The sequence below is a fragment of the Ochotona princeps genome, chromosome 26 (assembly GCF_030435755.1).
Source record: "Ochotona princeps isolate mOchPri1 chromosome 26, mOchPri1.hap1, whole genome shotgun sequence".
Taxonomy (NCBI): domain Eukaryota; kingdom Metazoa; phylum Chordata; class Mammalia; order Lagomorpha; family Ochotonidae; genus Ochotona; species Ochotona princeps.
Genome location: NC_080857.1, coordinates 30,127,335 through 30,149,057, shown reverse-complemented (window position 1 = coordinate 30,149,057; position 21,723 = coordinate 30,127,335). Strand labels below are relative to the sequence as shown.

Genomic DNA, 21,723 nt, shown 5'->3' with positions numbered 1-21,723 from the left:
GTCTCTCTTTCCCGCTTTACCTTGCCAAGGAATATGTAGGGAGGCTCCCCCACTTGACAAGATCTGGAAGAACTCACTGCTTTAGCCATAGGTTCCCTGGCATTGACAGGTAAGGATCTGTATTGAGTCCCAGGTTGAAGCAGTAAGAAAGAGCAGGCTCCAGAGCTGTGCATTTTGAGTCAGTTAAGCAGTGCAGTTGTTGAAGGGCAAGCTGTCACCGTATGGGTATTGAGACCTCCTCTGGGAGAGTCTCTTGTTTAGTCTGAGTGCTTGAATGAGTGCGTCCAGTTTCCTGGAATAGATAGTGTTGGAGGAAGAAGCAGACGGAATCCAGGGATGGTCAGTTGTGTAGCAAGATGAGCCGATCGCATTTGGGGCTTCAAGGAAGAAGCCATGAACCTCTTGGTAGGGGAGAGGGGGTGAACTGAAACCACTATTCCTTTGTGCTTTGGCCCGTACGCTGCCAGTCGCATCCTGGGGAGGGAAGCCCCAGGCCTCCCTGCCCTCCTCCCCTGTGGCTGCTTGGGCTGCGTTCACAGGTACTAGGCATCTTCCTTTGTGATTTGCATTTTGTCCTTTCTCCTGTTGCTTTCCCTCTTGATCTAATCTGGTTTTTACTAAGAGGTTTTAGAGTCTAGGAAATCAAGAGCTTCATCTTGAAAAATGAAGATGTTGCAGAGAAAGACTGTAGGAACAGGCTAGGCTTGTCATGCCTGGGAAACAGAAAGTCAACTACAGTAAGGCTGTATGAATGCTGTGGTGAAACTATTACCTGTCAGTACGTATGACCAACTTTTCATTGAGGAGCAGAGTCACTGCCACTCTGCATACTTCCTGTGCGAGTCTTCTGCGGCTCACCCTACCCTGGACCCACAGCAAAGGACGTCATTCTGTTCCCCACTCGCAACGGTGGGCCCACTGCTTGGTGAATTCCAAGAAGGTGGCTAAGAGTTGTTTTGCTGAGTTGTTTATTTGCTGCAAATTAAGAGTCCACGGGAAATCACTTCTGTAGCTGTAACCTACAAGCAGGGACATGGGCATCTTGCCTGTCTCCTTCGGTGCTTGGAGAAGTGAACACATCTGAAACCTTGAGGGCAGCTTTAGGAGACATCTGTTGGGATGTTACATTCTGATGTTCCACGTCCTGGTTGGGGGTGGATGATCCGGGATCTGCATGTGCGTTCCTTAAATTATATTTGTTCTTGGTACTTGATCTAAACTTCATTACAGTAAATGTGTGACGCTGTTTTTCTAAGTCATACGTATGAAGATCTGTTATTGAAGGCCACCCAGAAGGTGACCTGAGAAGACAGGGTGCCATTTACTAATTTCATGATTTTAGGGACATTGCGTAACCTCTTTCAATGATCTCTCCTCTTCTATAGAAGATCAATTCCAGAGGGTGTTGTCAGTGTGATTTCGTGGTTTTGCAGAAGTAGCCTGTAATCACTGGGCCCCTTCCGTAACACTGCCGTGGGCTCTTTCTGTCTTTACCCCTTTTGGGGTTTGAAATTCATTTCCATATTTTTCAAAGAGGTTCCTGGCCTTCTCACAATAGTGATAACAGTTTCAACATCACCTTTCTCTAGTTGAACCACAGAACATTTCAGAGATAACAATTTAGGAGGATACGGTTTTTAGAGAAGGCTAGAAGCTCAGGAAGTTCTGTTGCTGAAGCGGGAATAAAGCTAGACGGTCAACTAGTGATGGCCATGATCTTGTGGTTGTTAACGGTTTGTTTATTTATTTAAAGGTAGAGTGATAAAGAGATCTTTCATTGGCTGGTTTACTCCCCAAATGGCTGCCAGCAGCCAGTGTCGGGGCAGGCCCAAACCAGGAACCTGGAATTCCATCCAGGTTTTCTTCTCAGGATCCTCTGCCTTACTTCCAGGCCATTAACAGGGAACTGGATCAGAAGTGTAGGAGGCAGGACAGAAACTGGTGCCCACATACAATGCCAGGTCCCCCCCCCCACCCCCCCGTGGCAGGTTTACTGACTGTGCCACAACACCGGCCCCCCACTGATGGAGTTGTAAGGTCGTAATCCCCAACATTTGGTCCCTTTGCTCCTGAGCAGAGCCGCGAACCTGATTTGAGAAACACCCTCTGTTCTCACTTGGGAAACAGAGTCTCACAAGAAAGTCAAATTCTGCTGCTTGCTTTTCCCCCTCAAAATGCCCTGTATGCTGCTTCTGTGCCCTGCTGAGCAGGGTCACCCGTGGAGCGCACCGCTCGGGTCCCCAGCAAGCCCTGTTTCCACAATGGAAGTTAAATCAGGAAAGTGGGGCATAGATAGGATCTAGCTGCATTTCAATGAGACTGCAGTTCCTGCTCTGACTACTGCCTAGAAAAGGTGGGTTGTACGTTGACTATCCTTGGTCAGGAAGTAAAAGAATTAGAGAGTATTTTGACTGAAAATACTGATTCAGCTATTGTTTGCAGTGGCCAAAAAAAAAAAAAAAAACCCTTCATCTACCACAGCACCAAGAGGTTTCAATCATTCAGCCAGTTTGCACAAATAAGTAACTCATTAGGTGGAAGGGAGCCAGATTTATAAATGCCCTGCCCAGCCACAAAGCTGTTAAAAGTTGCAGCATTGTAATTTAGTGGATATTTGAACTGTGTTATTTCTGAAGTTAGATTTACTAAAGTAAAACTTGAGTGTTGGGGGCTTGATAGAAAGTCTCAGCACAGTTGTGGATAGTGTTTCTGTTAGGGGTACTAAACCTGAAGTCCAGAAGATTCCCTGGATTCGGATCAATCCTGTGCGCTTACATTTCTGATAAAGAAATAACCACCTCTGAGAACTTTCTTAAGTCATACAATACTACTTCCTGCTTAATTATCTGACTTCGGTTGTTCATTTTTTAAATATACAAAAGTGTAGTACATAATAAGCACCCATGTAAAGCAAAGCTAATATTTTATCATATCCGTCTCAGATATTGTAGTGATCTTAGTTCTGAAGGTAGCATTTCTTTTTTTTTTTTTTTAAAGATTTATTTTATTTTTATTACCAAGTCAGATATACTGAGAGGAGGAGAGACAGAGAGGAAGTGGAGCTGCCGGGATTAGAACCAGTGGCCATATGGGATTAAGGCGAGGACCTTAGCCACTAGGCCACGCTGCCAAGCCCTGAAGGTAGCATTTCTTTCTCCGTATATGCGTGTACCTCCTCATGCAGGTGCTGGTGTTCTTAATATCTGAATGCTGTAGGTGTTCCATTTTAGGAGCATACCACAGTTTAAATATTTTTAGAGCAGGTGAACAGTGCTCACTTCCAATTTTCTGTTGCACCGAGCCTGCTTGTGCATATGTGCAAGAATTTTGCAGTTCGGTCCATTACCCTTGTAGTTCTAGAGTTGCTTGGCCTAACCACTGTCACCTTCATTGTTCAGGGTGGTTATAACAAGGTGTATAAAGAGTGAATTAGTTGTAACAGTCTGGGAAGTTGGTACTTCTGAGGGAGGGCAGCCAGGACCTTTTTGCTCAAATCAGTTTTATTTAAATGTGAATGTTCCTAGAGCCAGAAGTTGTCACTGAAATTCTTCCCTATTTATCTCACAAATCAAATGGAAGTAAAAATTAGTAGAATAGGTAGTACTCAGTAAAACACACAGACACAACACACACACACACACACACACACACACACACACACACACACACACACCCCAAGGGTTAGAAAGTAAAAAGGCATTCCATTAAATACTCACAACATTGTATGAAAATACAAAGTATCAGAAGAGTATACAAGTGGGAAGGTCACTGAGTAATGTGTTTATTTAGTGTGCATTCTTCCTCTGCTGAGGATTCCTTAGCATCCTCGGCCCCAGACCAGGCAGTGTGTTTCCATCCTTAGCAAGCTCTTGGCTGATGCATGCCATCCCCAGCACAGGAAGTTCCTCCGTGCCATGTGCCACTTCCCTAGCCAGGGGCTAGAGCACAGGTGCAGAGTGGGACCATCAACACACACACACACAGAGACTGCAAAGCACACGGCCCCTCCTCCTGTACCTGGAGCATCTGCAGCTCAAGGAGCTCTTGATACACGGTTTGAAAGGCTGTGTTCCTTGGACCCCTTATTCCTTGAGCATTTGCGAATGCAGAGGTTCACGTTGTCTGTCCCCTAAGTCTGAATTCCGAGCTAGTTCCTGCGTGTGCAAGTCAGTCTTTGAATTTGGGAGTTGTTAATTCTTTGGCCTGTAAGCACTTTGTTCTTTGTTGCATTGTAAAATCATGAAGTTGTACCTGCTTCGTATCTCTCATTTATGCTCCTAATATTTTGGGTTTCTTTAGTAAGTAAACCCCTCATATAGGATTTCGTTCTGTCTAAATAGGGAACACCAGGTTTGGAAAGAGTGGATCAGAATCACCCTATCCTTCCCCCATCCTTTTTTTTTTTTTTTTTTTTTTTGTTATAAGTAAAGTAAGTAGCTGATATACAGCTGAAAAAAAAACAAGCAGATTATATTCGTTAGATTAGCCCAGTTACTACGGAGTGAAGGTGGGACACTGAGATTGTGTGTCCTATGAAGCCCTGTTTTCCCCCTCTTTCATGGAGAGAAGCACCTGCCGTGGCTTTTACTTGGTGGTTATCTTTCTTGTGTGCCTTGGTGCTGCAGTGTGGGGAGAAAGTTCTGCCTTAGTTCCAACGAGAAAGGCTTGGGGGTTTGTGTTGGAGCGGAAACCCTTGGAAGGCAATGACTGAGCCACCCCAGATCATGAAGTCTTACGCGTGTCCCTTTTACAGCTCTGATAAAGGACCAATTCCAGTGTGTGTCCTTTGCAAAAGTAGGAGGCCGTGAGTGTCCCGGATCCTCCAGCAACGTTGGCATTGTAGAACCAGGTTCCTAAGCATGGCCTGAGCCCATTGATGGTTCCTGTGGAAGCACATAGGCACAGCTTTCATTTGTTTCCAGGTCTGGAATTGCACTGAGCAATAACTCGGTCTTTTAGTGCCCAAAGTGAGCCTCGTGAGAGAATCCGAGAGAGCTCAGTGATGACAGATGTCTGATGGAAAGGAGTATCGCTGTATCTCCCTTCTGAGAACCTGCAGGCTCTGGTGACCAGCACCCTAAGGTGGCGAAACAGCAGACCACTGCGCACTCTTGGTTGCACTATTTCTTTTGGATCCTGGCTGCCTGCCCTGGCCAGCTGAGTGTGCTTCAGATAACCTCAAGCAGAGTTGGCAGCCAGGTTTACGTTGATAACTGTGAACACTCCTGCAGGGTGGAAGCCTGGTGCACTTTGGGAAGCCTGAAGAGGTAGTGAATGGTCTTAAACAGACTGATGATTGGGCCGCAATGCCTGTCATGGCACGTGATGAGAGCATGAGGCATGTATAGCAGACATTGGGCACCGTTTCCTTTTGATTCTCTTTGTCCCTGAAGATGGTCAGCATTAAGATGCACATGTTAAAGTGCTTTTGCTGTGCCATCTTTCTGGTACTCAGCACGATCTCAAAGTTCGATGGCACCTACTTTCTTAGTCTCCAAGTCTGCTGGACATCCCTAGCTCCAGAAGATGGGTTTATGAAATCTATCAACAGAAGGAAATTCCCCTTTCAAAAGAGATGAGCAAAGAATAATAACAGTAAAAAGAACACTTTTCCTGTGCCTTCCAGATGTATATATGTGCACACTTGTGTATATATATGGGAGAGACAGCTTGTGTATATACATGGGAGAGACACACTTGTGTATATATATGGGAGAGACAGCTTGTGTATATACATGGGAGAGACACACTTGTGTATATATATGGGAGAGACAGCGTGTGTGTGAAGGCAAGCTCTGGTACACCCATGCTGTTGGATTCATTTCATTCTGGATGAATTTTATACCTTTTTTTGAAAAGAAAATGTTGTGACGTTCCAGTGGAAGTTGGAGTGCCACAAATTTTGTGAAATAAATTTCTATTATTATCATTATTTTTTAATTAATTGAGATGCAGACAGCCAAGCAGAGATCTTCCACCTGCTGGATCACTCCCCAGATGCCTACACCAGCCAGAGCTGCCCCAGGCCAAAGCCAGGAGCCAGGAGCTTATTTCTTATGTCCCATATGATAGGTAGCAGGAATCTGCCTCGTGCCTCTCAGATACCCATTAATAGAAAGCTGGAAATGGGCCCGGCAGCGTGGCCTCGTGGCTAAAGTCCTCGCCTTGAACGCGCCGGGATCCCATATGGGCGTCGGTTCTAATCCCGGCAGCTCCATTTTCCATCCAGCTCCCTGCTTGTGGCCTGGGAAGGCAGTCGAGGACGGCTCAATGCATTGGGACACTGCACCCGCGTGGGAGACCTGGAAGAGGTTCCAGGTTCCCGGCTTTGGATCAGAGTGCACCGGCCCGTTGTGGCTCACTTGGAATAATAGGACCCAGCACGATAGCTCAATGGCTAAACCTCACCTTGCATGTGCTGGGGTCCCATATGAGTGTCATTTGATGTCCCGGCCGTTCCACACTGCCCGTTCAGCTCCCTGCTTGTGGCCTGGGAAAGCAATAGAGGACGGCCCAAAGCCTTGGGACCCTGCAACCCATGTGAAAGACCCAGAAGAAGGTCCTGGCTCCTGGTTCAGATCAGCCGAGCTCTGGCTCTTGCTGCCATTTGGGAAGTGAACCAGCAGACGGAAGATCTTTCTGTCTGTGTCTCCTTCTCTCTGTAAATCTGACATTCTGCTACAAATGAAATAAATCTTTTAAAAAAGAGGCAAGCGGAGTAGTAATTTGGACTCGGGTGCTCTGATATGGGATGCAAATATCCTAAACAACTGTACTGAATGCCTTCCCCAAAGCACTGAGGCTTGTAATGGGAGTTCTCAGAACATTGGATACTCTTAGAACCTGTCCATCTGGGGCTCTAGGAATGAGTTACAGTGCAAAGCCCACTGAAGAACACCAGCCTTGAATTAGGGTGTCCCACATCCTGTTACTCTCCACTGTGCGTCAATATGACATTGGACTTGAACAGATTTCAGGACAAACACTGATCTGTCCCCACAGGGAAGAAACACTTCGTTTCCACAGAGATGCAAGTCCCATATATCTAGATTCAGATTCTTTTTGATTCAGTAACATCATTTAGGGAGTGCTTTTCCTTTTTCACTTTTTTGCCAAAATTTATATCATTAGTTTATTATGCAGTCCATGATGGCTTCAAATTAGAAATACAGTTATGAGTCTCCTATGGGACAATTTAACCATATATTAGCATTTTTTGAAGTGATCCTAAAAATACGTCCCTGCGTGGAAAATGACTTTGATCTTACTGTGTCTCCTGATTCTCCTCTGTTTAATTTTTGTTTTCAAAGAGCCTTCCCCTATTGTAGCTGCATGTTAAGCAGTATATTACTAATCATGGTTATGTTGACTTGGAGAAAACTTACCGTTCACTCTCCAGCACTCTGCTGGGTCATTTCTTCATCATGTGTGTGCCAGTTCAGCGTCCGTAAAATATACATGGAAAGCAAACTGATAGCCCTTCCCGTGATCCTTGGCTACGGAAGTAGAAGTGGCATCTGACAGTTTCTACCCCCAGACGAGTTCTGTTTCTCTCTGTGAATGTCTTCCAACATTCATGATGCTTATAGACGTTTATTCTTTCCCCTTTGTTCCAGCCGTAGCATCAGTTTTATTAACAGCTTCGGTACATCCTTTAACACAAGTTCATACCAAACCTTTCTCTTTTACAACAGTGTCATTTGTCAACATCGAATTTTAAAGTAAGACAACTGACGAAGGTGATCTATATTACTGTAGATGACCTAAGATCTTTTTTTTTTTTTTTTTTGTCCCATGTTATGTGATATCAGGAGGCTTTCTTTGGGATAATGTAGCAGTCTGTGTCAGGCCTCCCAGGCTTTATAGACAGAAGTGGAGGAAGTAAAGCTCTCACATCAGAGATGTCAGGCTTCACACCCCACAGTGTATGAAGGGATGGGTAGAGCAGAGAGGAGCCGAGACTGTAAAACTGTAACCTGGGAATCTGAAAATACTCTAATGGGACATAAACTTTCCAGTTTCTTAGTGAATGCGGAGCCTACATCCTATCCAACGTTTTGATCCCTTTTGTTTAGATTTATAAAGATATTCCATAAAGTGTGAAATATATATTATCTTTATGTAATTTCACATTCCATTATCCTCAGACTTATACTCAGTTTATGACCAATATTGTTGAAATATGTATTTGGTTCACTTGCACCTTTGCTTCATATGAAAGTGCCTTTAATCTGAAATCAGGAACATAGTTTTTTTGAGTTTTTTGGTGAGCTATTTGACAAATGAGGGTTTATCTGTTTCCTCTTGGAGAGATGTGTGGGTCAGAACTTTTGCACTTGCCCCTTGATAGAGATGCCTGGAATTGTGTGTCATGGACACAAACAGGTGAGCATGACCCTTTCCTGGGAATTTTAAACATATTTGTTGGTGTTAGCTCTAAAAATATTGTTCACAAGAATGTGATAAATGTATGGGAAGTCTGCGATTTGCCTATGAATTGAAGAAGAGAACTTTGTGCTGTAGAGCCAGTGGGAAATGGTTTTTTGTTTTGTTTTTGTTTGACTTGGAAAAGAGATTCTGTGGGAATATGTTACTTTGTTTGAATTATTTAATGATTTGTAGAGTGTGCATAGAACAAAACCAGGCCAGCAAGTGCTTGACATGACAGACACATCTGTCCATTTAGCAGGAAGAGAATTTTCTAACAGTCCATGAGAGCACTGATTCCAGAAGACAATGGACCTCTCTGGAAGCTTCTCTCAGGGGAGAAGGAGCACCTAAGGTGACCTTCTAAGGGATCTCTGTGGCAGGGGAACCCTGACCAGGGTTTTCTGGGATTGCAGAGCAGCCATATGATTCTATGACAAATAGAGACATCTCATAACACCAGGAAAAGTGGGAAGAAGCTCATTCTTCCATGATTTCCTAGACTAAATACAAGAACAATTGATATTGCAAGTTATTCTGAAATATTTATTGGAAGAATGGCTGGCGTCCTGGGGCTTGAGACAAATGTTGGATTTCCTGGCAGGTGACGAAGCCACTGTTGTGTAATCATTCTTTGTGTGGGCCCAGCTGGATTTGGGCAACAGATGTGTGTTGAAGTATGATTTTGGCAGTGGCCAAAAAAATGTAACCAGAACTGACAACCCCGGGGACAACATGTCTACATCAAAACATGACAGCCTTCTTCCTTTGGTAAACTTCAGGTGTTAGGATGTAGATTTTGCCCACTCTAAGGGATTAAAAATAGATGTTAAAAGCAGTGAAGGACAGCACAGTTTTGGGAACTTAAATTGATGGACCACCTAGCTTCCTTTCCTATGAAAGAATGAGATATAAATTGTTCTTCCTATGAAAGAATGAGATATAAATTATTTAGGATGTTAAGTACCTAAAATGCTTTCCTAGTTATTGCAGGGTCAGTGAGCTTAGCAAGAAGGTGGACTATGGACACATGTACATCAAGGTCGCTCTTAAACCATGCAGATTATTGCGGAATTCCAAGCACTCTATGGGTTGATTCTGATTTAAACCTGAGACTTGTTAGAGATGCAGATAGCTTCAGGAAGAGAACAGAGTGTAGAAAATAGTTAGAAATGTGTTTTGTCCATCTTCAGAACCAGTCTCAGTCTAGGACTTAATAAACTGTGGGCCAAATTTGAGCAGTCGCCTATTTTGGCAAATTTGAGTATCACTGAAACATGGCAAGGCCCAGTTGTTTGGGTGTCATCTATGCCTGTGTTCACACTAGACAATGGCAGAGCTAATGACAAGACAGACTATGTGCAGTCTGCAAAAGCTAAAATATTTCCTGTGCACCCCTTCATGGGAAACATTTGCTAACCTCCAGTCTGAATGATTGGTCCACATTTTGTCATGACCAAGTTTGAGAAGACATTGTTTATATTATATGGAGCAAGAAGGGAAAGTTAGCAGAAGTTACTAGCAAAATCTCCCCAATTTTTTTTGTTTCATTTTTCACCTTATCTGCTGTTGCTTCTGTTTTGTTTGGACTTGATTTCATATTCATATTCTTTGTAGTTTATATATGTTCTCTTAGATGCCGGACATCATGGAGACGTACTTAATAAACCCTTTAGGTTCACGTGCCCTTCCCTATAAAAGTACTTTTCTGTGAATTTCTAGGGATAGAAAAAGTTTACTCCTGTGAAATGCAGGAAAGTACTGGCAGTTTAATACAATAAGATGAATATTTTGCTTATTGACTAGGACCTGTATCTGGTGTCAGTTAACATGAATTGTATGATAGCATTTCTTTCCACATACTATGAGTTTTTTTTTTTCTTTAAGATTTATTTTTATTGGAAAGGCAGATCTACAGAGAGAAGGAGAGACAGAGAGATAGATCATTTGCTGGTTCACTCCCCAAGTGGCAAGAACAACCAGAACTGAAGGTCTGAAGCCAAGAGCCAGGCATTGCTTCCAGGTCTCCCACACGGGTGCAGGGTCCCAAGGCTTTGGGCCTTCCTCAACTGCTTTCCCAGGCCACAAGCAGGGAGCTGGATGGGAAGTGAAATGGACCAGCTGGGACATGAGCTGGCATTCATGTGGAATCCCAACGCATGCAAGGCGAGGACTTTAGCCACTAGGCTAATGCGCTGAGTCCACAAATACTACAACAGCTGGAACTGAACCGATCTGAATCAAGTAGCCAGGAGCCAGGAGCCTCTTCCTGATCTCCCATATGGATGCAGGGTCCCAAGATTTTGGGCTATCTTCCACTGCTTTCCTAGGCCACCAGCAGAGAGCTGAATGGTAAGTGTGGCAACCAGGACACAAACCAGCATCCACATGGGATCCCAGCATTGAAGGCAGAGGACCAGGCAGCCAATTAAACCATTATGCTGGGCCCTGAATTAAAGATTTGAATTATACAGAAGTTTTTAAGTAAAAGATACTCCCTATTGCTACTCAAAGTGACTGCTAAGTTTTTCTGTTTGTATTTCTGGAAATGTTGGTGTGTAAGATGTACACCTACTTTCCCCTACAAACAGGAAATAATACGTTGAGGCATTTTCCCCTCAATAGTATAATTAGCCGGCTTTTTGTCATTATATAATCCTTGCTCATTCTTTGTTATTATTTTTTTAAAGATTTATTCATTTTATTACAGCCAGATATACACAGAGGAGGAGAGACAGAGAGGAAGATCTTCCGTACGATGATTCACTCCCCAAGTGAGCCGCAACGGGCCAATGCGCGCCGATCCGAAGCCAGGAGCCAGGAACCTCTTCCGGGTCTCCCACGCAGGTGCAGGGTCCCAGAGCTTTGGGTCGTCCTCTCCTGCTTTCCCAGGCCACAAGCAGGGAGCTGGATGGGAAGTGGAGCTGCCGGGATTAGAACCGGCACCCATATGGGATCCCGGGGCTTTCAAGGCGAGGACTTAAGCCGCTAGGCCACGCTGCCGGGCCCATTCTTTGTTATTATTATTTAGTAACTCATTCAGCCATCGTCTGTGTGTTTCATTTTTGTAATCATTGCTAATTCAAACAATGCTGAAGTGAAGAATGTTTGTGATACACATGTGTGTCAATGTGAATTTGAAAGTAGAGGCTAAACTCCCTGCAAGCGGATTTACAAAACCAAAACACTGTTTTTTAAACTCAGACCATTGTTGCCAGAGTTTACTTCGCATGGTGGCTGCAATATTTACAGTCCCAGTTATAAGGACATAAAATAGTCATGCCTGAAAACTCTGGGATAGTATAATCAGCATCACAATCACCATTTATACAACATGTTCTGGGTGTCTTACTCCTCATGCTTATGTTGTCTGTATAACTTTCTACATCCTTGCAATGACCCCATATGACAGAAGCCAGTTTTACAGATAGGAACATCAAAATTGGTAGCCATGAGCTTATGTCACTTGCCCACCAAACAAGTCACATAATGAGTAAGCAGCTTATGGATTCAGTGAATGGCGGCAAAATTTGAAACTAACTTGAAGTTGGTGAGAAGATGTGATAATGCCGGGGGAAACCTAAGACCAGGATATGGCTCAGAAAGAATGAAGGCAAAGAAACAACGCAAGGTGCTACTGAGAAAAAAGTAAATGCACCTTTGTGCATTTAAAGGGAAGGAAGAGAATCCCTTGGAATTTTTATATTAGCCGTTGATGAGAGATTTGGAATGGAAGGTGTGTTTTGAAGAATGAGTTTCGAAAGACTATTTGTATGCCTTCAGACTGAGTTGAGTGACTGGAAAAAAAAAAAGAGTCTTCTCTCCTGGACGAATTTCTCTTACTAGCAAAGCTTTCAACCCCAGAATTTGAGCTATTAAAAACCAAATAGGCATCTCAGAAAATTGGAAACAGTAATTAGTGCACTTGAAAGCCATGGGCAAAGCGTCCAAGGCAAGTTCCATCCAGCTGGAAATCTTGTTCATAAATAACCTGTTAAACTTTTAGAATAATCTCTTACATTTGTAGAGCTCAGTCACCTCCTGGAGAAACCGGAATAGTTGGATTAGCAAAGCCATAAAATAGTTAATATTATAATCCCCTCTTCTCCCAGTTACCTTGCAAAAGAAGTAACTTGAGAAGCTTTATAACAGTCAGTAAGCAATATACAGTTGTTAAGTTACTGATTTTAGAAGTTGAGCCATCAGAACAAATATAGAGTATACTGTGTTCCTTGGCCAGTCACTCTTGGAGTCACATGAAATCCTAAAAATATCAGCTAAACAGTTCAGAAAGTATGTTTTGAGATAACATCTTCAGATCTGATAATATTCCCATCACATCTTCTCTTGAGAAATAAACGGCATTTGTAAATATTCTCAAAAGCCAATATTCAGTGGCAAATTTAATGTGAACGTTTCGAATTCTAATTACCTAACAGAGTTTCTGAAGAGAGGGTTATAAACTCAAATGCCTATAACACCTTTAAGAGGAGAGAAGGCTAGATTTTTATACAAATTATCCATTTTGCGTGTAGACCTTTATTATGAATGATAGCAATTTATCTTTACAAAGGGCAGTCTTCTACAGGTGCCACCAACTGTTGCTAGTAATTTGTTTTAAAAAGGGAGAAATGTTCTTTTAAAGATTAGGATTATTGTAGTGGAATTGGTGAATGAGGTAGTCAAAAGTAAAATTAAGGATATGTGGATTAAGGTGGTATTTATTTGCAGTTCCAGCATCCAGATCAGCTCAAGGTTAACAGCTAATTATCAGGTGTTCTGGAGAAGTCCCCATAAAGGTCCTGGTGTGATGACCCAGTGGCTAAATCCTCACCGGTTCATATCCCAACTGCTCCACTTCCCATCCAGCTCCTTGCTGTGGACTGGGAAAGCAGTGGAGGATGGCCCAAAGCCTTGGAACCCCGCACCTACATGGGAAACCCAGAAGATACGCCTGGCTCCTGGCTCCAGATCGGAGCTCAGCTCTGGGCAATATGTCCACTTGGGGAGTAAACCATCAGATGGACCATCTTTCTCTCTGTCTCTCCTTCTCTCTGTGAATCTACTTTTTAAATAAAAATAATAAAGAAATCTATAAAAAAAGAAAGAAATCGCCATGAAGGTGACCTTGTACACGTGATTTAGGTGTACAAGAGAAGATAGGTTAGGAAAAAGTTTTGTGTGAAAGAGTTATAGAAAAAGAGAGGCAGAGGCTTGGAGAGTGAGAGACACTGAGAAAATGACTCTTGCACCTGCTGGTTTGCTTCTCAAGTGACTGTAACTGCTGGGGCTGGGTTGACCCAGGGGCTTCATCTGGGGTTCTCCAGTGGGTCCACTTGGACCAGCTGCTGCTGCTGCTTTCCAGTTGTGTTGGCAGGGAGCTGGATAGAAGGCGAGCAGCTGGGATTGTAACCATGACTACGTAGGATGCTGGCACTGCAGGCAGTGGTTTCACTTTCTGTACTATGCACTACATTGTTGGCCCCCAGGACAAAACTTGTGCAAGTGTTGTTTGTAAGTAGATGTAATACATTGCTAAAGGGATGAAGAGTAGAGGCGTTCTCACAGAAGGAGTCTAGAGAGGGGGACCAGAGGCTACCCAGGGCAAAACATAAGGCCTTTGAATTACGCTCAGTGATACTGAATGTGGCCAAAAACAGTAGTAGCGGTGTAAGGAAAGGTGATCTCTGGTTTGCCCATTAGCCATGCTTTTTGAGTTGTCTGATAGTGAAATAGCTGAAAGTGAAATCCAGCTGTGTATTTGATGTATATTGCTCATTAACGTGAGGTTTAATCTTTGAAAAGAGGTATCCATTCTTTGCCATTGCCTCTGAAATTTTAACAATACTTGCTTTGGCAAGTCACCTTTCCCTTTCACTCTTGCTTTTCTTTGCTACAATTGGTGTAGTAACAGTTTCTATCTCATGGGGTGGTTTAAGAGCCCCACGCTGGAAACACCATTGGGCATATAATGAGCTACTTAAGTATTAGATGTTGCTGTTGTGTCCATTACAAAGAATTAAGGTACACAATCGTATATAATTTTCTGTTTCCTGAGAAGAAGCAGAATTGAGAGAGATGGGCCAAAAATAATCCTCATATTACATAGAACCCAGTTGTCCCCCAAGAAGATCTTATGAAGGGATTTCAAAAGGTTTGTGGAAGTGGTACTCAAAACCGACTTTGGGGGGCTACATTGTGGGTTAGCATGTGAATTGCTGTCTGTGACACTGGCTTCCGTGTGGGTGCCAGTTCACGTCGTGGCTGCTCTGCTTCCTGTCCAGCTCCCTGCTCATGGTCTGGGAAAAGCAGCAGAACGCAACCCAAGTCCTTGACTACCTGCCACCCCATTAGGGGGACCCGGATGAAGCTTCTGGCTGCTGGCGTGGCTGCTGTGTCCGTGTGAGGAATGAACCAGGGAAGAGAAGATCTCTTTCCGCCTCCTCATCTCTCTGTAACTCTGACTCTCAAATAATAAATGAATCTTTAAAGGAAAAAAGGAAACAAGAAAAAGCCAAGTTTGGTTTAAAATGCTGCACTTTTTAAAAGTATGCATAGTTTTCTCATAATAAACATTTTCCATGGGCTTTTCAGAGACTTCTCATACACTTGGATTTCAGAATTTTTTGCACCATAATAAACATCTTTTAATTCAACTTTTGTTGAATTTTGTAAATACAGTTATGCACATTGCATAACTTCTGCTAAGGAGCTTCATTTGCGACCTTCTTGGGAAAGGGTCTCCCTCTTAGCATGTCTCAGGGTCCAGCGCTGCTTATGGAACCTCCTCCATCCGAGAGAGCAGTTCACCCATCTCTGCCCTGTGCCTCTGCGGAAGCACAGCCTCCAGCCGCCACACGAGCTAGAGGGGAGAGCTGACCCCAGAGGGGAGTTTTGCTTGGCCGCTGCAGCGCACGTCTTTTATAAAAAGACCAGGACTGCACTGCAAACTGGAAGTATACTGCCAACATGAAGAGCTGTGCGGACCAGTTCCCAATAACGGGGTGATAACAATTAGTACACAGAAAAGAAGCTTTCACACGCTTCAGCAAGAACACATGAAGAAAATCAAGCCTGTTCGCCTTACTTGGACCACAGTATTTAGATTTGCCCTCAATGTGTTTGCATTGTTAAAACACTTCCAAAGCATAAAGATTTCCCTGTGTTTATGAGTGTCCACTTTCTTAAGTGCTCGCTGCTGTGTAACCATGACTATTGTATGCTTACAATAGTCAGGCTCTTGTGAGACCGTAGGGATGGGACTTGATTTTGTTTTAGGTTTGGCACTTTTCCCTAGTTTTGGGAAATAGAAATAATCTGGCAGCTCTATTTTATTTTATGGGTTCAAATACGATTGAATATCACTGTGGGTTTTGTCTTGTTAAATACAGTGCTAACAACAGGGCTTGGCTAATTTTAATATTCCCCCATTTTTTAAAGATTTATTTGTTTTTATTGGAAAGCCAGATATACAGAGAGGAGGAGAGGCAGAGAGGAAGAGCTTCCATCAAATGATTCACTCCCCAAGTGGCCACTATGGCCGGAGCAAAACTGATCCAAAGCCAGGAGCTTCCTCCAGGTCTCCCACGCAGGTGCAGGGTCCCAAGGCTGTGGCTGTCCTCAACTGCTTTCCCAGGCCACAAGCAGGGAGCTGGATGGGAAGAGGGGCAGCCGGGATTAGAACCAGTGCCCATATGGGATCCCAGCATGTGCAAAGTGAGGACTTTAGGTGCTGGGCTCTTAATACTTCATTTTAAGAAGAAGCAAGGATGCAGCATTTATACTACCATGTTTTAGCTATTTTACTAACATGTTAAATTATAATCAAGGACTATTCTAAAAACTCAATTTCCTAAATGTTTTTAAGTGATGGAAGTATTTCCATGCCACTGCTGTAGCCTTTATACCTGCCTGGCTCACAGTGTCTCCAGAGGAAGCTCACGCAGCTGCCTGAGTACACATGTCAGTTTCTGGCAGCCATTAAGGCACTGTAGGCAGTACTTTGTCCATTTGCTGTGACTACTTTAAAAAATACTTGTTTAAATGCATCTTCTTTTTATTCTACCCCAGGAATCCAAGTAGACCTGGCTAGAAAGATTGTCTTAGGGAAAATGGTTTATGTTGTTTTCTTTTGAGATGACTATTATGTTTTGAAAGGCAGGGTTAGAGGGAGAGACAGAGAGAAATCTTCCATCCACCTATTAACTCCCCTGATGTCCACATCGGCCAGAGATGGACCTCTCTGAAGCCAGGAGTAAGGAGCGTCTGCGGATCTCCCAATGTGGATGCAAAGGACCAAGCACTTGGGCCATCCTCAGCTGCTTTCTCAGGCACATTGGCAGGGAGCTGGATGGGAAGTAGAGCTGCCAGGACTCACACTGGTATCCATATGAGATACCTGCACCACAGGTTACTACCCACTATTCCACATTGGCTGCCCCAAGGGCTTTTGGTTTTTGAGTTTGTATAGGACATAATTAAAAAAACCCATGATGAAACCACTCTCAAAAATTGGAATTCTGACTCAAAGGTTAAGTCAGAATGTGTAGTATTTTGTTAGAAGTTGGTAGCTTCTTGTCCTTGGTAACGCATCCTCAGCAGGACAGGGTATATTAATTATGCAAGGTGCTCTGAATATGAAGCTGGGGCTAGCTGAAATTTTCCTTTCCAGCACTGACCTCCAGTCTCATAAACAGGCCTAAGAACATGGGCATCCCCTGACCACAGTGACATCTGATTAACTGAGTGGTCTGGTGGAGTGGAGACCACAGCCAGTCGATATCTTTTTCTTTTTCCTTCTCTCTCTCTCTCTTTTTTTTTAAATTAATTACATTGTATTATGTGACACAGTTTTATAGGCACTGGGATTCCCCCCACCCCTCCCCAAACTCCCCCCATGGTGGATTCCTCCACCTTGTTGCATTACCACAGTTCAAATTCAGTTGAGATTTTTTCATTGCAAGCATATACCAAGCAGTAAGTCCAGCATCTTATTGTCCAGATAAGTTCAACAGTTTCTTGGGGAAACCATCTCTGGTCTGAAGGTAGAGCCGGCAGAGTATTGTCCCAATCAATTAAAAGCCCCGACATAACATCAGCAACAATTTATAACGTTATGGAATTAATTGACATGTTATTGAGTAACCAGTATGTTAAAAAAAATGCAAGTTCTTAACCACATCCTGTGACTTCTTCATTGACATTTCAATTTTAGTTTATATACAGCCAGGTTCTATGCACCTTAAAATGGCTATAGATTACTATTCAGCTGTCTCGTGTCTATTTTCATTTTAGTATTTAGCAGTTTATAGTGTTGAAGCATGATTTTGCTGAACCTGGCTGTTTTTCGGGGAGTGTGAACTGGCTTATAACTCTAACAAGACATGTGTCAACAGTTGAGGTGCAGAACAGTTTTAGGAGGGGTGTGCAGAGAAATCTTCAATACCCTAGTGAGGGGTAACTAATCTTTGTGTCCACCTAGTGAGGTATAAGCGAATCCACGCTGATCATTTCCTGTCTAATTCTAAGCTTTTCTTGTTGTTTTCCATCTATTCTAGAATTTTGTTTGTTTGTTTTGAGGGGTTTCTGGAGCGATCCTGATGGTCATTGCAAGAGAGGGTGGGGACCCAAAGTTGGAACCAAGCAAGAACCAGAGAGAACTCCGCTCCCTAGTCCCGAAGGAAGTTTACTGTTCTTCTATTTCTGCAGACCGCTCTGGGCTCCTGGCTGTTGTTCCGATGACCTTGGATCCTGCAAGGCAGGATTTGGGCTTCTTCCATCCCATGTGGTAGATCCAAACGAGGGTGGGTGACCTCAGAGTTCTCGGCCTCCGAAGGCACTCCAATTCCCCATGGTCTCTTTGGCAGTTGGGATGTAGTCCTCGGTGCTCGTACTGATAGTCCTTGGTGAGGATCTGGGAGTCTCCAGGGTTGTTTCCTGTTCTCTTTAGACATTTAGATTCAGCTGGCGCAGATCCGACATCCACAGAACCCTGGAGGCTCTGGCTGCAGATCATCTGGGTTAGTAAAGTGTGAGCTGGTTATGGTAGTTTAGGATAGGCTCTCTCCATCCCTCGAGTTCTCTAGGGTTTTGTTGCGTTTTGGTTCTGCTTTTATTTTTTAATAAAGCCACTGAGAGTCTGATCAGCAAATATCTCACTTAAGACAGCTTTCCTCGCATAGATTCGATCCAGATGTGCAATCCAGATGTGACACAAGACCTCTTGTCCGTTTGTCCTAAGTGCCCTTCTCAATGCAGTGTGCTCCTGACCAAAACCAGCTTGTTTTACCTTGGCATGTCCAAATTCCCATTTAAATTCCTCGTGAGTGGTGAGTTGGAAGTTGTTAGACATGACAAGGGGGTCGTGTCTCACTTGCCCTTCAGCACTCTGTAAAGAGGGGTCTGGGGATACAATCCTGGTCAAGTAGTCAACTTAAAGCAAACATTTGAAAATGAGTCTCTCTTACCCCGTTGTGTTTTAACAGTTCGTGTGGGTGACTGTAAATGTTTTGGAAGTCAAATGTGATCTTTCTGCTGTTACGTGTAGACATCTGGTGGTATATCATTCGGTTTCTCTTTTCCTTTTTAGGACCAGGAAGAAAACAAGGGAGCCACAAGTTGGCCTGAATTCTACATCGACCAGCTCAATTCCATGGCTGCTGTAGGTATACTTTATGCTTTACGGCACACAGTTTAAAATGCAAGTCTGGTACAAAGGACACACAATCGCACAAAAAAAATTTGGAGAAGATCTACTAACGCGTTACTTTTCCAAGCTCCATTCTAAATACTCAGTGTTGGAGGAGTTAGAGGAACAAAAGAAATACTTGGACAGGATTATTTCTATAATTTTTTTTTTTTTTCGGAAAGTCAGATATACAGAGACGAAGGTCTTCCATCCACTGTTTCACCGTCCAAGTGGCCATAACAGCCAGAGCTGGACAGATCTGAAGCCAGGATTCAGGAGCTTCTTCCGGGTCTCCCACGTGGGTGCAGGGTCCCAAAGGTTTGCGCCATCCTTGACTGCTTTCCCAGGCCACAAAGCAAGGATCCTGATGGAAAGTGGGGCCGCTGGGATATGAACTGGTGCCCGTATGGGATCCTAGCTCGTGGAAGGTGAGGATTTAGCCACTATGCCACCACACTGAGCCCCTACTATGTTCTAAATAAAATCTAGTCATGGCAAATTATAATTAAGTTTAATGTCACAGAGGAAACATAATATCAAATCTGGTTTATGCTCAGCTTTTGCAATTGCTTTTAATAACTTGGAGCTTCGTAATGGCAACACTATTCTAAATGTTAATATTTAAAATAGTATGGTTAGGGCCTGGCACAGTAGCCTAGTGGAAAGAGTCCTAATCTTGCACGCACTGGAATCCCATATGGGCACCAGTTCTAATCCTGGCAGCCCGACTTCCCAACCAGCTCTCTACTTGTGGCCCGGGAAAGCAGTCGAGGATGGCCCAAAGCCTTGGGACCCTGGACCTGCATGGGAGACTTGAAAGAGGCTCCTGGCTTTGGATCAGCTCAGCTCCAGCCATTGTAGTCACTTGGGGAGTGAATTATTGGACAAAAGATCTTCCCCTCTTACTGTTCTCTCTGTATATTTGACTTCCCAATAAAAAAAATAAATAAATCTTAAAAAAAAAATAGTATGGTGAAATGATTTCTTCACTGTTCCTGTATTCTGTCTCGCGTTTAGTTAGCCCCTTGCTTCTTGGTTTTACCAGGGTCATGGTGATCCTTTGTACCAGGGCAGGACGTCAGGCAGTGAGTGGCTGACTGGAAAGGTGTCGTAACAGTAGGGTAGAGATGTCCTCGGGAGATCCTTGGTCCATGGATTTTTTGATTCAGTAATGACTTTAAGTGCATTCTCAATGTCTGAGATAGGCATTTCAAGTATTGATCAGCAGAGAACAAGTCATCATCTTTGAGCTTGGCAGATTAAACACTTTTAATAGAAATTTGAAAATTTTGACAACAGTAAGCAGTTTCTTGCACTCATATGCACATTCATGATTGAAACAGTTATATGAGGATACTTACAAAGTGCGTAGAAAAAGGAACTATTGTGACTATTTTAGTGGGAAAAAACTGAAATCCAGCCCTATTTTTTTCATAATATGCATTTGTTTGGATTTTTTGAAGACCTACTGTATTCAGTCTTGAGTTTACAATGTCCAATAGCTGGTGTGGACACTGATAGCACTTTAATACCTTTGTCTGCCTTTTTCCTGAATTCTCCAGCGTCGTTATATAGGGCTGACTTCTTATCAGTGCAAGCAAACATTTTAAATCGTCTCATCCTTTGTTGCTGGTTAAAATCTAACCAGAATACATGAATCATCACACTCCAGAAACTTTCTGTCTTCTAGTCTTTTCTCTGATGATACTTCTGTTATCATACAAAGAATAATAGGCAGACTGCAGAAATGTGAGTGGGGCTGTATAAATTATAGAAGAAACTGCGTAAGCTGATGCTGAGAAAATTTCTAGGCTAAAGGCATGGCAGAAAAGGAAAGAAAATAACCACTAGATTCTTCTTCATTCCACACAATGCCCAGGAGGACAGAGGATGGTCTCAGCATTTGTGGGACTTCTCGCGAGAACGGAGTCTGAGATGTGTGATGAGCACGAGGGACCGCTCTCTACGTCTGCCTGTGTAGTAACGATCTGAAGTTTTGCTCCTGGCTGCCAGGAAAAGAACTGTCTTGTGTAGTAGCTTTCCTTCTAATTAAGTCAGCATTATTTGCGTCTAATCAGAGAGTGGAGTCTTTGTTATTGAATTCCCTTCTATAAGTGGGGAAGCACTAAGTACTATGTATTTTCCTTTGTTCAAATATCCGGGTACTTCAAATTAATTTGTCCTTTAAAGATATAATTTCTACCCTGCCTGGACTAGACCTGGCTCATTCCTGTGCTGTCTGGTGCCAATATGTGACCCTTCTTTAAGTCCTTGCATAATTCTACATTATTGAGTAGTCTGTATTTTAATGATAGCTAGTTCTTTTTTTTTTTAAAGATGTATTTTTAGTTTTATTGGAAAGGCGTATTTGCAAACAGAAGGAGAGATAGGAAGAGCTCTGTCCGCTGGTTCACTCCTTAAGTGGCTGTGGTGGGTGGAGCTGAGCTTTCCCAAAGCCAGGAGCCAAGAGCTTCTTCTAGGTCTCCCATGTGAGTGCAGGATCCCAAGGCTTTGGGCCACAAGCAGGAAGCTGGAACATGAAGCAATGCCCATATGGGATCTCAGTACTAGCAAGGCAAGGATTTAGCCACTGAGTCATGTCGTAGGGC

The 21,723-nt window shown here is 43.4% G+C and overlaps 1 protein-coding gene across 2 annotated transcripts in view; it reads left to right on the top strand.

Moving 5' to 3' along the window:
• The window catches only part of DAAM1 (dishevelled associated activator of morphogenesis 1), a 168,496-nt gene that overhangs the window by 94,254 nt on the left and 52,519 nt on the right, over positions 1–21,723 (top strand). For both annotated transcript variants that reach the window (XM_058655625.1, XM_058655624.1), the window contains one exon: positions 19,016–19,087. In XM_058655625.1, the coding sequence (XP_058511608.1) occupies positions 19,016–19,087 (72 nt within the window). The remainder of the gene's footprint in view (positions 1–19,015; positions 19,088–21,723) is intronic.